We start from the raw sequence: 14,539 nt of genomic DNA, 5'->3' as shown, positions 1-14,539 counted from the left end.
TTCACAGACAGGGCTCTGATTAAGCCAGGATTAGGCCTTAGTTCAATTAGGACATCTAAGTAGCTTTTATAAACGTGCCTTAGATAAACAAATAAAAAACATTACTGGTGTGCATCTTGAGACAAAACAATATCTTAATGTCAGTGCAAGTTGCTTTGAGTTAAAACAGCTCAAACCTGCATTTTAGTCTGGGACTACTCTTAAACCTGGTCTGTGCATCTGGGAGATAGATACTAATATATTTTGAGACTATCAAATAACTCTCAAATGCACTGCAGTGTGTAACTGTTGGCAATTTTACTTCACATTTAAGTCATTTTAAAGGGTTAGTCCACCCAAAAAATTGTAATTCTGTCATTAATTCCTCACCCTCATGTCATCCCAAACCCGTACGACATTTGTTCATCTTCTGAACACAAATGAACACTGAATTATGTTTTCAATTCTAATATTATTTAGTTTAAAGGGTTTGTTCAAACATGAAAGTATTATATAATTAATTACTCACCCTCATGTTATTTCAAACCCGTAAAACTTATGCTCATCTTCTGAACACAAGTGAAGATCTTCATAATGAAATGTGAAAACTCTCTGACACTTTCAAGCTCCAGAAAGGGAGTAAAGACATTAAAGTAATCCTTGTGACTAACCTCAGTTTTATGAAGTGACGAGTGCTTTTTAGCCTCCCAAAAACATAATTTACTAAATATTCATCTTAAATTCATAAGGACACCATGACACATGCTCTCGTGAATGCATGTTGGAGATTAATTTTGAAGAATGCATGTTGAAGATTTTGTAAATAAAGTGGTAATTTATGTTTTTTTCCTCAAACAAAGCACACAAGTCATAAAATTGAGGTTTATATATATATATATATATATATATATATATATATATATATATATATATATATATATATATCTGAGATTTAATATAAATCTCACTGGAATGGATTATTACAATTAATGGCAAAATAAATGTTTTAAAATGTAAACTGATATTACCTACTGACACACTATTGCAAAATATTTAAATAACTGTCTTAAAAACATTTTTGGGGGGTGAAAATACTAACGTGCCTAACTTTTGCACAGTACTATATACACTCACCTAAAGGATTATTAGGAACACCATACTAATACTGTGTTTGACCCCCTTTCGCCCTCAGAACTGCCTTAATTCTACGTGGCATTGATTCAACAAGGTGCTGAAAGCATTCTTTAGAAATGTTGGTCCATATTGATAGGATAGCATCTTGCAGTTGATGGAGATTTGTGGGATGTACATCCAGGGCATGAAGCTCCTGTTCCCCCACATCCCAAAGATGCTCTATTGGGTTAAGATCTGGTGACTGTGGGGGCCATAGTACAGTGAACTCATTGTCATGTTCAAGAAACCTATTTGAAATGATTTGAGCTTTGTGACATGGTGCATTATCCTGGTGGAAAGAGCCATCAGAGGATGGGTACATGGTGGTCATAAAGGGATGGACATGGTCAGAAACAATGCTCAGGTAGGCCGTGGCGTTTAAACGATGCCCAATTGGCACTAAGGGGCCTAAAGAGTGCCAAAAAAACATCCCCCACACCATTACACCACCACCACCAGCCTGCACAGTGGTAACAAGGCATGATGGATCCATGTTCTCATACTGTTCACGCCCAATTCTGACTCTACCATCTGAATGTCTCAACAGAAATCGAGACTCATCAGACCAGGCAACATTTTTCCAGTCTTCAACTGTCCAATTTTGGTGAGCTCAAGCAAATCGTAGCCTATTTTTCCTATTTGTAGTGGAGATGAGTGGTACCCAGTGGGGTCTTCTGCTGTTGTAGCCCATCCGCCTCAAGGTTGTGCGTGTTGTGGCTTCAGAAATGCTTTGCTGCATACCTCTGTTGTAACGAGTGGTTATTTCAGTCAAAGTTGCTCTTCTATCAGCTTGAATCAGTCGGCCCATTCTCCTCTGACCTCTAGCATCAACAAGGCATTTTCGCCCACAGGACTGCCACATACTGGATGTTTTTCCCTTTTCACACCATTCTTTGTAAACCCTAGAAATGGTTGTGTGTGAAAATCCCAGTAACTGAGCATATTGTGAAATACTCAGACCGGCCCGTCTGGCACCAACAACCATGCCACGCTCAAAATTGCTTAAATCACCTTTCTTTCCCATTCTAAACATTCAGTTTGGAGTTCAGGAGATTGTCTTGACCAGAAACACACCCCTAAATGCATTAAAGCAACTTCCATGTGATTGGTTAATTAGATAAATGCATTAATGAGAAATTGAACAGGTGTTCCTAATCCTTATTATTATTATTATTAATGGCTATTAATTATTTTAAGTAATTTTGAATTTAATATTTTAGATTCAATGTCCTCATGAAAGACATGTATGAAATGTCCTCATGAAAGGCACCTAAGTATGAAAGACATACTTAACTTTCAGCTTGTGAACTTTAAAACTCCCTGGTCTTTACCATCTTTCTGGGACTTGAAAGTGTCAGTTGCATAGCTTTCAAAGGAGGGACAGAAAGCTCTCAGATTTCATCAAAAAATATCTTAATTTGTGTTCAGAAGATGAACAAAAGTCTTGTGGGTTTGGAATGAATGAGTGTGAGGAATTAAGCTGTTGATCAGCCATCTCACGACTAGCTTACACCAGTTAATGACTTGCTTAAACCAGTTAGAAAACTATGTTACAAAAGACAGCCCTCTTAACCTGGATTCTCCAGAAGGGATAACAGGCATCAACCACCATTGGCAACAGACATTAAAAAAAGAAGGGGAATCTTTTTAAAAAAAAAGACATATGGTCTTCCACTTCTTTAAACAAATCAATTTAGCTTTCATAATAGGAACAAGTTAACTTTGCTTTAATTTGTGCTTCTAATATATGTAACAGGTTAAATCAATAACTGTGGTCTTTGTAGAGTCTGTTGTGAATCCACAGTGTGATGGTTAATAGTAAATAGCTAAACCGAGGCGTATTATTTTAAATGAATTTAAAAAAAACACATAACCCACAACTGTGTGGTTTTCAAGACTGAGCACAAAGTTATATTTTTCAACTGGATTAGTAGCCTAGGTCATTTCAACATAGCAGGCAAGACTAAAATAATGCAGAGCACTGTTTTAAATGTGTTACTTAAGGTCAGCAGGTTTCTATAGGGAGTCAATCAGTCAAATCAAAGTCTCATGCTTGGCTAATAAGTGATTCTTTTGATTCTTTTGCACCAAGTAGAATAAAGTTTTGGTGTATGCTTTAAATTGGTGTGTGAGTATTTTATGTGCAAAACTTGTAATGTGATTCTCACTTTTTTGTAAACTAGCCTAAGATGGGTTAAAGATCTTAGATGGCCTCTCAGTCTGACCAGCTAAATGGTGCTCGAAACCACTCTAAAAGAACAGCCTGGAACCCCAACTAGATGCAGCAAACTAGTTTAAGCTAGTTTAAGATGTCCTTTGTTCAGCTACATCTAAAAGGCATAACTTAATGCTACTCAAAATCGTTCTTTTAAAAATAACTCTTTATTATTTACCATTTTTATTAACCTAAAGCAAACGTAAATAATTCTAACTGCACTATTCGAACCAGCGTCTTCGCAGACTTTAAAGAGGAGTCATGGCGACATCTAGTGGTAATACTAAGGACCACTCCAGCATTTTCAACTTAACCTGAGGGGGAAAACACAAAACGGACATTATCTGGATCAACATACATATAAGTCGAATTTTTAAATACTTAATTACAGTCTCAATTTTAGGCTATCGGATTCGGAGACAAAGAAAACGCAAAATAAAATAATCGCGACAGAATTCGCTGTTGCTAGGGGCAACCGGTGAAACTTTGTATAGCCACAAACCGTCGGATCGGATCACTGCGGCTCATTGCGGTTGAGACGCCTTTGTGAAGAAACCTGATTTTTGTCTTTCTGCAACACACAGCTTTGAAAGATTCAACATGACATCTCCTCGGAAAATCCAGATAGACCTCAAAACGATGATTAAAGACACTAAACAGGTACGTTTGAGAGCGTGTGACGTTCATACAAAACAGTTTACGCCCATTTCATCAACAGACACGCATCTCCGACTGTCATGATCGATTAGCGACTGTTTTGATTTTGTATCTGTGATAAAATTGTAGTTTGAAGTATAATTCCCTCAAGCAATAACAAAGCAACTGGTGGTGCATTTCATTACTGGCCGATGGCGTATTTTGTAACTAGATTTTACGTCATTTTTTATTTATTCAACAGTAGTAATGACTATTACTTGAATTTAAGGTTTTGTTTCATAATATCCGAGACGTCATCTCAACTTGCAGTTTGTGAGCTTTAAAACCAGGGAAAACATACCGGGGCTATAGTTGTCACATTTGTACCCCAATGAATATTTCTAATGGGTTTATGTTTTTCCCCTCTTTTCAATTTCTGTGACACACACCTTGAAGATTTGAAAGATTTCCAGAGATACCACAAAACATTCAGGTCATAACACACATTAACCTTTGTGATAAAATGGCATAAGTGGCGTCACAAAAGGAAATGGCATTAAATTGCATAGGCCTAATGCAAGCAAAAATGTGTAACTTACAGAAATACCAAACTATCGATTTGGCCAAGAAATATAGACTGTAACATACTATTTTTATATTTTAAACACGTGACAATTGCCCCAACAACAACAACAAAACAATCGATCCACCAAACAGTGACTCGGAGCGCGTATTAAGCTAGAAGAGTCATGTGATTTCAGTAAACGAGGCTTCGTGACGTTATAACTTTTTCGAAAATTAAATGGTTCGTCTCTAGAGGCGATTAAAGGCACAATATGTAAGATTTTTGAATGAAAATATCCTAAAACCACTAGAATAATGTTATATATTTTGTTGACTTACGTACGTGATTCTGTACGTAGGCCTACATTATCCCAAATGTTTTCAAAAATGTTTAAATCCAGAGAAATAAGCAATTTAAACCAAGACACAGACCATGTCCGTGTGTCACCTATCAATGGCATCACACCCGCATTATCCTCCAATTTTATTTGGTAGTAAATATACCGGTATTATGTTTTATTAAACACAAAACTAATCATTGTTATACAGGTCAAGTCAACACAGTTTTAGTCTAATTGTTTAAAATCTGGTTTTCTTGATTAACAGTGATTACCATGTTTTACCATGCCTAATATCGGTCTAGCTCACTGCAGTGCAACAAGTGTCTCATAGTAGCCGCAGAGCGAAACATATTGTGGCTTTAAACAATGAACCAACCAGTCTCTATGCTTTTTTTTTTTACATATTCTCTGATCGATTTTTTTTACATTTGTAGATATTTTTGTTAATACATTGGTAAAATTAAGGAAGAATTGCAGTTTTCTTAAGCTTCCCATCAAAGAACATGAACAATTTAATAAAATAACATATTATAAGGACACTTCGTAGTTAATGCTATTAGATTCTTTTTTGATTGCATTTAATAGATTACACTTTCAATAAAACATTGGTTTGTAAAATGTTTAATGCATGTTTGAGTTTGCGATACATTTGCACATACTGACCAGCAGAGGTCACCAGCGTGTCACGTTTCGAAACACTGATTTAAATCATCAATGCAGGTCACAGGAAAGGAGGTTTCTTCCCCTATTAAAAATAATAGTAAAAGTGGATATCACAAATATAAACATAAAACACAAAGCAAAAACTGTCACAAACAAGGAACATAAAAACAGGAAATAGCAGTATTAGTAAGTAAAAAGCAGTATTCAGTAATGAAAGCTAAACAAAGATAAACCCCAGAATAATACACAAAGTTTTTAAATGAGTACACAACTGTATTAATAACAATGCTATAAACAAATAATTCATCAAAACTATAGCATGTGAACATTTAGATGTGATTGATTGAAATGGTCTACTCCCATTTCCTGCTGGAGTGGCAGAAAGTTCGATCCAAAGCATTATTTCCGTTTGCCTGATGTACCTGGAAACACATCCATGGAAAATACTTCAGTCCCTTAATGCCAGAGCTGAATTTTACAATCTGTTACTATACAATAAGTGCATGCGAGTACACACGCACGCACGCACGCACGCTCACACACACACACACACACACACACACACACACACACACACACACACACACACACACACACACACACACACGGTCTTCAATTTTTAAATATATAAATGTATATACGTAGTACTTAATTTTTTTTTCTTGTTTGACACTCTGAACAAGGCTTGTGTGGGCCAATACACATCCATGCTTTCTTAAAAATGTATTTACCTTAATAAAGTATTTTAATAGAATCAAATACTATATTGGTCTTCAAATTATTTAAATGTTTGGTGCATTATATGCATCAAAATTTCCATCAGTTTGTTTACTCAAAAACCATAATAAAAATATGACACTGAAGTTTCTGTCATAGTATTCACAAAAACAATATTTTAATGTAAGGCTTTTGAAGAGAAAACATTATTACACTTTTAAAAACCCTTGTTGACAACTTGCATGTGTTTATTTATTGATTTTACCTTTGCTGTTTCTAGTACTGTTTCTACTCCTTTGGCTTTTCAGTTCATTATATTGGTGCTGAAAATGACAGAAATTTAGATTTGTCTTTCAATTATAAGAGCCAGTGATCGACCAATAAATTATCCAGGCTAATAGCTACCATTTTGAGTCAGTCTGCCAACAGAGTCTGTCAGTGCACAAATAGTATTTTTAGTTTTATATTTAATAATTTTGAGTATAAAAGTTGTTTAATTTTTTTATTTAAACTAAACAATTTTGTGCACATTGTATGTGCTATCACTATTTAATGGTATTATATTGGCATTATATCAGCCTGTCATTATCAGGTTTTAAAAACCCATATAAAGCCAATTGTGCAATCTCATGTATCTGATATAAGTCTCAAACTTGCTTCTTAGACCATTGCAATTAAGCAGAATTCTCTTTCGCTGTAGAATAACAATAACTGAAATTAAATTTTATTAGCATAGGTTTAACTCTGGATCTTTAATCTTTCCTATAAGGATATGGACGATGTGCACCAAGCTCTGGAAAAACTCAGAAGTCTCTCCCAGGAAGAGAGGACAGAGGCAGAAGTGCTGCGTTCAAGAATCGACGAGCAGTCGACTCTCATCTGCATCCTGAAACAGAGAGCAGACGAGATGCTTCTGCGCTGTCAGGCTCTGGAGAAGATCAACACAGAGCTGGAGAACCTGAGAGCCAATGTGCAGGTGGAGCTGGAGAACGAGAGGAAGAAATCCGCTCTGCTGGAGCAGAGATTCATGCACCTGGCCTCCAACCACAGAGAGCTGATCAACTTCAAGAACGAGTACAAAAGCCAGAATGTGACGCTGGAGAAAGAGAATGAGAGACTCAGAAAGGAAAACGAAACGCTTTTCAGCGAGGAAGTGCAAGAAAAAGAGGAGACAATCCTCAAACTGACCCAAGAGCTCAAGGATTTGGCAGAGCAACATAAGATACTAGAAACGGAGTATCAGTAAGAAATGGTTCTCAGTTTCAATCTGATCTGGAAGTAAAAACCTCATTGGTGATATCTCTATTGAGAAACAAATACAAATAGAAGACCTTTTATTTTTGGGGTCTAGGTCTATGTTGGAATGTTTAAAAAACATTATTTTCACATATTTTGCCTTATTGGAGCTCCTCTCCTCCCAGTCTACCAGTGACGCTCAGTTAGCCCTGTTTTTCTCTATGAAGCCCCTCCTTCCGAAAAGCACAGTGTGCTCTGATTGGTCAGCTTTGATCAGTGTGTTGTGATTGTTTAGCCACTTCGAGCGTGTTTCGGAAATGTCACGCCCTTTACTATAATTGCGAGTTTCAACACACTACTAACTCTAGGGTGACTGTATTTTGATTACCAAAAACTAGGACACTGCCCAGCAATGAGATACTCAAATGATACTCGAAGTTTACTCAAAATTTGCCTTATTAATTTCAATACATTTAAAGTATGCCCCTTCTGTATGGATAGAAAATTGTTATATTACAAAATACTATCTATAACCAAAATGTCTATGTCCTGGAAAACAGGACGTTTGGTCACCCTAACTAACTTAACTCAACCAAGCATTACTCTTTTTTTCTCTATATTTTTTGGGCAGGAATTGTTCGTCAAAGACTTTATATATAGGAAGACGTGCACTCCCATTAAATTTGAATGGGAGAAAGTGTAATGCCCAATATGGCGATTACGCCCTGCCTTCTAAATGACAGTGAACAGTTTTGGAGAATTTGATTTCCCCATTCAAAGAGACAGGAGCTGCACTTGCATGCCTGAGAGGCGTTTCAAAGATGGCCGGCAATTGAAATTATTTGTCTTAAATGAACTTTGGTGTTTGTTCCCAGAAAAAAACTTAAGACTTCAATGGAGGCGTTTTTTAGAAGTTCAGAAACAGTGCGTACTGATATAGAGAATAACTTTCTTTAGAGTGAATTTTTTTTAAACACACTAAAGAGTGTTGAAAACTTTTTTTAAAAATCATGGTAAAACTAAACTAAAATAGATATTCATAAAAGCATCACTTATATAGATACCGGTTAAAAACAAACAAAAAAAAAACTTTTTTTAAAGGAAGTGTATGTAAGATTGTGGCCAAAACTGGTACTGCAGGTGTATCTCTCTCCCCCTCCCCCCTGACTCAAGGTTGCCAGATAGCTGCAGCAGTGGTAACTAGAGCTGATCTGGCAACCCGCATGCAGAAACACTACTGACTCTGTGATTGGTAGATAGGTGGAGGGCGGAGCTTGAGGCCAAAACACAACATGTCAACATCAGTTGAGGGCTGCACCAACAACTTTTAAATGACAATATCCTGGCAGGAGTACTGTTGTCAGTGATATAAGTATTTGAAATTAACATGATTTCTTAATGTCTAGTGACATATCAGGGCCATTTTATGATTAATTGAAAAACATTTCTTACATACAGTTCCTTTAATACAAATTTATACTCATGCTTAGTACAATTTATTGATTCTTTTTAAAAATGAATATGGAGAAATGAATGAGAAAAATACTTCCAGAAAAAGTGCACTATTACTTTATATCATTCAGTGAAACAAGTACAAAGAGTACATAATCTTTATTGTCCCAACAGGGAGAAAACAACAGGTTTCCAGATTAAACTGAAAGAACTGATCAACCTCCATCAGATCAAAGAGGCGTCTCTGAAGAACGAACTAAGCGACACACAGAAACAGCTGAAGAATGCTGTGGAGATGTGTGCAGGTACGCATTCGGGATTTTACCAAAACAAACAATTCTAGTATTTACAGATCAAAACAAGTCAAATGACATTTAAAATGGTGGTTCTCAACTGGTGGGTCACAACCCAAAAACAGCTGGCAGGTCTGTTCTGATAGGACTGTGGGAAAAATTACAATAAGTGCAAATATTAAAATGCAACTAACAAAATCATGCATAGCTTGATTCATGCATGTTTAGCTAAATAATTAGGCTTATCAACTTATAAATAAATTAATTAAGTTCAAGCCCGTAGCACTGCAATCCTATTGTAATTGTTAGACTAAACCATAAGTCGTAGAGATTAGTAATTGTGAGTGATATTAATACAGACACATCTACAACATCACCAAGGCTCACGCCGATCGGACTGATGACTGACCACATCGATCAAAGAAACCCAATGGCTCTTAAAGCCCAATTTATACTTCTGCATCGAGTGTACACCGTAGCTACGTCGTAGGCTTTGTGGCGCGCGTACCCTACGACGTACCCTGATGCGCACCTCTCCATAAATATAACAACGCGTTAATTCTACGTGGACTGCAAGCGGCGTGATTGTTCTGCCAGAACCCATCCCTCGGGTCTATAAATCTGTGATAGGAGTGTGTGTGTGTCCAGAAATGATAGTTTCATCATATATCTGCTATATAACACAATATTTTGTAGTGCAGAGATTTTTTATGCTAGTGAATAAATACATAGATCTGCTGTGTATATTTTATTTATTTTCTCAATAAAACCAAAGATTATTATTATTATTATTATTATTATTTTATTTGTAGAAATAAAAGACAAAAGGGACAATGCATATTAATGAACATTTTTCACAAATGTAAATATGCCAGATTATAGCCAAAGGCTAATTTCCATCTGCAGACCCCCAAACAGGTAGATGTTACACATAAATACACATAACTATATACAGACACATTATGCACAGGCTATATACAGAGAAGAAAGGACAATAACAGTGATCACAACATACAAGCCCATAATACACTATATCCATGCTATACTAACTCCTATTACACAACCCATATCACACTGATAGTTCTATCCCCTTTATTTTTATAAAACACTAACTCTGTTTTACATCTGGTATATATACTAATGATTACTAAACATGCTCACATATCCCTCAACCATACTTTTAAACGATTCCTAAAAATAGGCAAACTTGTGCTTTCCCTCACTGACTGAGGGATACTATTCCAAAAGCTCACCCCCTGATACCATAGAGCGTTCTGTGAAAAAGATGTCCGCCTAAACGCCAAGACACAGTCACCTCTCATATTGGCTCTAGTCACTCGAGACCCGACAGCACTGATAGACTTTTGTTTAATAAAATCACTCAATGGTGGAGGCGCCAGACTATGTATAACTTTATAAATTAGACAGGCTGATTTAAATAATTTGAAATTCACAAAATTTAAAAACTTATATTTATCTAAAATATTACAATGATGGTATGATGAAGGTTTCTTATCTAATATTTTCAATGCTCTTTTGTAGCATACCTCAATTGGCCCAATTGCAGCATAACTCGTATAAGACCAACTTGTGACACAGTACTCAATATGAGCCAGTATCATAGAGTGCAAGAACGTAATCGCTGCTGTATCCATTAATGATGTGCGAATTTGTTTAAAATTCCGTAAATTAACATTTACAGTATTCACAACTTTTTTGATATGTTTTTTAAAAGATAATTTTGAGTCTATCAGAACTCCCAGATACCTAAATTCCTCAACATTAGTTAATTCTTGTCCACCCAAGCAAACTTTTACTGTGGCCACAGTTGTTTTAGGTCTACTAAAAAACATTGATTCAGTCTTTTTAACTTTAAGACACAAGCATGAATCATTCAGCCATTTTTGCAAATCATTTAAAGCTAATGAAAGATGATATCAAGAACTGGGACACATCACAATGGGTGCATTTCGTTTTGTGATTTCAACGGAATGAATAGTCTCCGCAACAGCAATCAATTGAAGTGCTAGTGCACGAGCCACCGATACTGAAAACAGCGGCCACGAGCACTCTGCATGATTTCACAAACGCATTTAGTGCCAGATCTAGAAATTCTTTCTAGATTCTAGAAAGAAATCTAAAGTAAATTGCCTGTTTTGACTGAAAATGGTCTTTTCCATCTATGATATCATATCATATACATAATACCTTTTTACACTTGTGCTTAAAGGTCTTAAAGCACTTGAACCCTGATAACTGCTGCTCGCAGCTTTGTTTAATTTCAGTGTTTAAAGACAACTTTGATACAGTGTTGAGTTGCCACATGATGTTAAATGAAAAATGTCCTTAATCAAAATCAGTTGAGAAGCACTAATTTAGATGTGGGCAAATCCTGAACTTGAAACAATGTCTCAATCTCTCAACTAGTTGTTACTGGCACTGATAGACACCTCACACATTACTTTCTGACAGAGTTGGATCTCAAACTAAGACAAACAAAGGAAAAAGAATCAATGAGAGAGACAGACACCCAGGAGAGACTGGAGAAACTCATGAAGGAAAAGGATGAGCTCATTGATCTCTCTGTGCAGCGAGGAAAAGTTATTCTGGTAAGCAATGAAACAAATGTTCAACATTTAACATGAATCATTAGTTACGTTACTGTATATTTTCAGATTGAGAAGTAACAGTTTCATTGCCATGTGCTACAGGACAAGCAAGCAGAAATTCAGGAGCTGGAAAGAAAAAGGCAGGAAGCTGAGAAAAGCAGACTAGATGCAGAGAACAGGTATGAATCTCAAAACACATCTTTCATCTGTAAGATTTTTATGTTTAATCAATGGACTTTTAAGGCCAGGACACACCAAGCCGACAGTCGTCCGTCAGGCAACGTTGGGCTTTGTGAACGGCTTAGTTTTTTCGGTGCGTTCGGTGTGCACTGTTGGCTCTAGTCGGACCCCATTGGGCCGATATAGCTTATTGAATCGGCATGGGGACGTCGGTGTAGGGGGCACCATTGCTACTGTAAACAACTGTCTTTTTTCTAATTTTGTCTGGCCCAACCAGATGTTAGTGGGCGGAGTTAGTGTAAATAGCATTTGCCAACAAGGTGGGCTATTTGCACTTAGTGTAAATAGACACTCCGAGGTAGGCAATGAATAAAAGGCTGTTCACGCAGAACACGTTTTTTGCTCAAGTTTAACCTTTGCTTTTTTTAATACATTTGGTGAACTACCCCTCTATCACTTCGTTTTAGCATTCGCAAATGAAATGATCCATATCCATAAAATAATGCATTATTGGCTCAGTTTGTCTTTCTAATGTTTTTTTTTTTTTTTAAATCAGGTTTGAAAAGGAAGCAGCAGCCGTGACGAGCGAGTTAAGAGTGAAGGAACTACAGGATGCCTTAGAGAGGGCAGAGGACACCTGCAATGAGTTGAAAAAGGTCTGTTAAAAAAAGCCTGTATGTAAAATTGGACATTGTGGTCTTAATGGCATCTCAATGTTTTTACATCTCACACTTTTAGGCGTTTGAGGCATTTAAAAAGCACAGCAGTGAAATGCTTGAAAAGGAGAAGGATTTAAACTGCAAACTTCGCCACATGGTCATCTGAGCCATCCATCCCATTTCCAGTGCATTTCTTCCATAAAAGTCAGTCATTATAAAGCCAAACTAATTCACTTTCTGCTCTGACAGTTGGATCATCGCACTTGGATTGTTTGTATTTAATGAACCAGAAGACAAAGATAAAGTGAGATTTTTCTTAAGAGAATATTTTCTGTTAGTAGAAGGTAGTGTAATGTGTTTCTGTAAGGAAAAAGTGGGCTTGTTGATAGTTTGCAAATATAGCTTGTTTTGACTGAACTGTGACTCTTTGAAAAAAAAAAAAAAAAGCATTTTTAAACTTCAACTGAGATTTCATCGTATAGGTTCTTGATGGTAGAGTTGTCGTGATTTTTGGACAATCACCTAAACATGATTATTTAAGAAATATCTGATCATTGTAAGCTTTGAACACTAGAAGAATATTGCCTTCAAAATAAAGGAATTTTAAACTAATTTGGAACATTTTGAATGGAATTTCAAACTTTTTTTTTCTTTGACCAAGAAGATAATAATTCTTATTAGATCATTAGAAAAATAGAATTTTAAGGGAAAAAGATTTTTTTTTTTCCTTATTTACTCTCCCTGATGTTATGACACAAAAAAATATGGTTCCACTTTAATTTGATGGTCCACTTTAGACATTCTACTAACTACAAGTACATTTGCAATTACATGTCAGCTAACTTTCATTAGAGTATTAGTAGACTGTTAGGTTAGGGTCAGTAGAATAGGTTGACATGTAGTGCCAATAATATCTAAAGTGGACCATTGAAATAAAGTTTTAACAAAATATGTATTTTGAAAATCATGGGTTCCAATGTTGTTTGGACTCCATCATTCTTCAAAATATCTTATTTTGTGTTCTTCAGAAGAAACGTATTAGTAATTAGTCATTTCAAACATTTGGGGAAAACCCTGGAAAAAAAACCCCATCATCATGCCATTTTAATCATCATGCCAGCTCACCCGACACTCATCTGTAAATGCAATAAATTGAACTGTTCTATATGTAGCCTCATTCCTGAGTAGATAATAAAACCATTCAACTGTGTAGTAAAAGCTCTCAAGCCATATTGCACTTTGAAATGTAGTTCACCTTCCAGTTCCACTTCCTACCAACACTTGAAATCATATTTTGGTTCACCTCGAATCCCTCCATGCATTGATACATCAAAGTGAAACTGTACTTCTGTCCAGTAAACAACAACATGTCTTTTGTATTTACAAATGAACAAGTTTCAGCATAAAATGACAGTATTTTGATAAAGTTTGTAATTTTGATGTGCTCTTTAGTGTGGTAATTGTAGTGTCATTCATGGGGCCAGTTGCATGAACATAGTCATTATGTTAAGAGTGTGTCTTAAAAACCAGTATGACCAACTAGCAGTTAGTTAGGGGTAAACAATATAACTCTCTGGTATCAAATTAGACCAACCTACATTTTTATTGCATCTTGCATTGCATTTAGCGATGACATATTTTAGTCTTAAGTTGAGGATATTTAGTCATGAAGCAGAGACGATGGTCCTTCTATAGGGTGTGAACCCGGAGACTAGCTCAGATCTTTAACCTCTAAGGTTAGGTATGCAAGTGGTATGTCCTTATATCATCTGTGTGTGTTTTAATGACTATGAGGTTGCGGTCAAAATGCTGGATTCCTTTG

At 36.1% G+C, this 14,539-nt stretch overlaps 1 protein-coding gene and 1 long non-coding RNA gene across 2 annotated transcripts in view; one reads left to right on the top strand and one right to left on the bottom strand.

The window, feature by feature from the left end:
• Positions 1–3,726: 3,726 nt before the first annotated feature.
• Positions 3,727–13,432, top strand: zgc:172182 (coiled-coil domain-containing protein 89). The gene is made up of 7 exons (XM_067444518.1): positions 3,727–4,027; positions 7,058–7,530; positions 9,151–9,281; positions 11,742–11,878; positions 11,981–12,057; positions 12,615–12,714; positions 12,797–13,432. The coding sequence occupies exons 1-7, from the start codon at positions 3,968–3,970 to the stop codon at positions 12,881–12,883; spliced, it is 1,065 nt and encodes a 354-aa protein (XP_067300619.1). The 5' UTR covers positions 3,727–3,967; the 3' UTR covers positions 12,884–13,432.
• LOC137075671 (uncharacterized) overlaps positions 6,551–14,539 on the bottom strand; it is a 36,451-nt gene continuing 28,462 nt past the window's right edge. The window contains exon 3 of the long non-coding RNA XR_010905081.1: positions 6,551–6,611. This is a non-coding gene — a long non-coding RNA (uncharacterized lncRNA). The remainder of the gene's footprint in view (positions 6,612–14,539) is intronic.

This window comes from Pseudorasbora parva, chromosome 5, assembly GCF_024679245.1.
Source record: "Pseudorasbora parva isolate DD20220531a chromosome 5, ASM2467924v1, whole genome shotgun sequence".
Classification (NCBI taxonomy): domain Eukaryota; kingdom Metazoa; phylum Chordata; class Actinopteri; order Cypriniformes; family Gobionidae; genus Pseudorasbora; species Pseudorasbora parva.
Note: the sequence above shows the minus strand (reverse complement) of the source record. Positions and strands in the feature narration are given on the sequence as shown.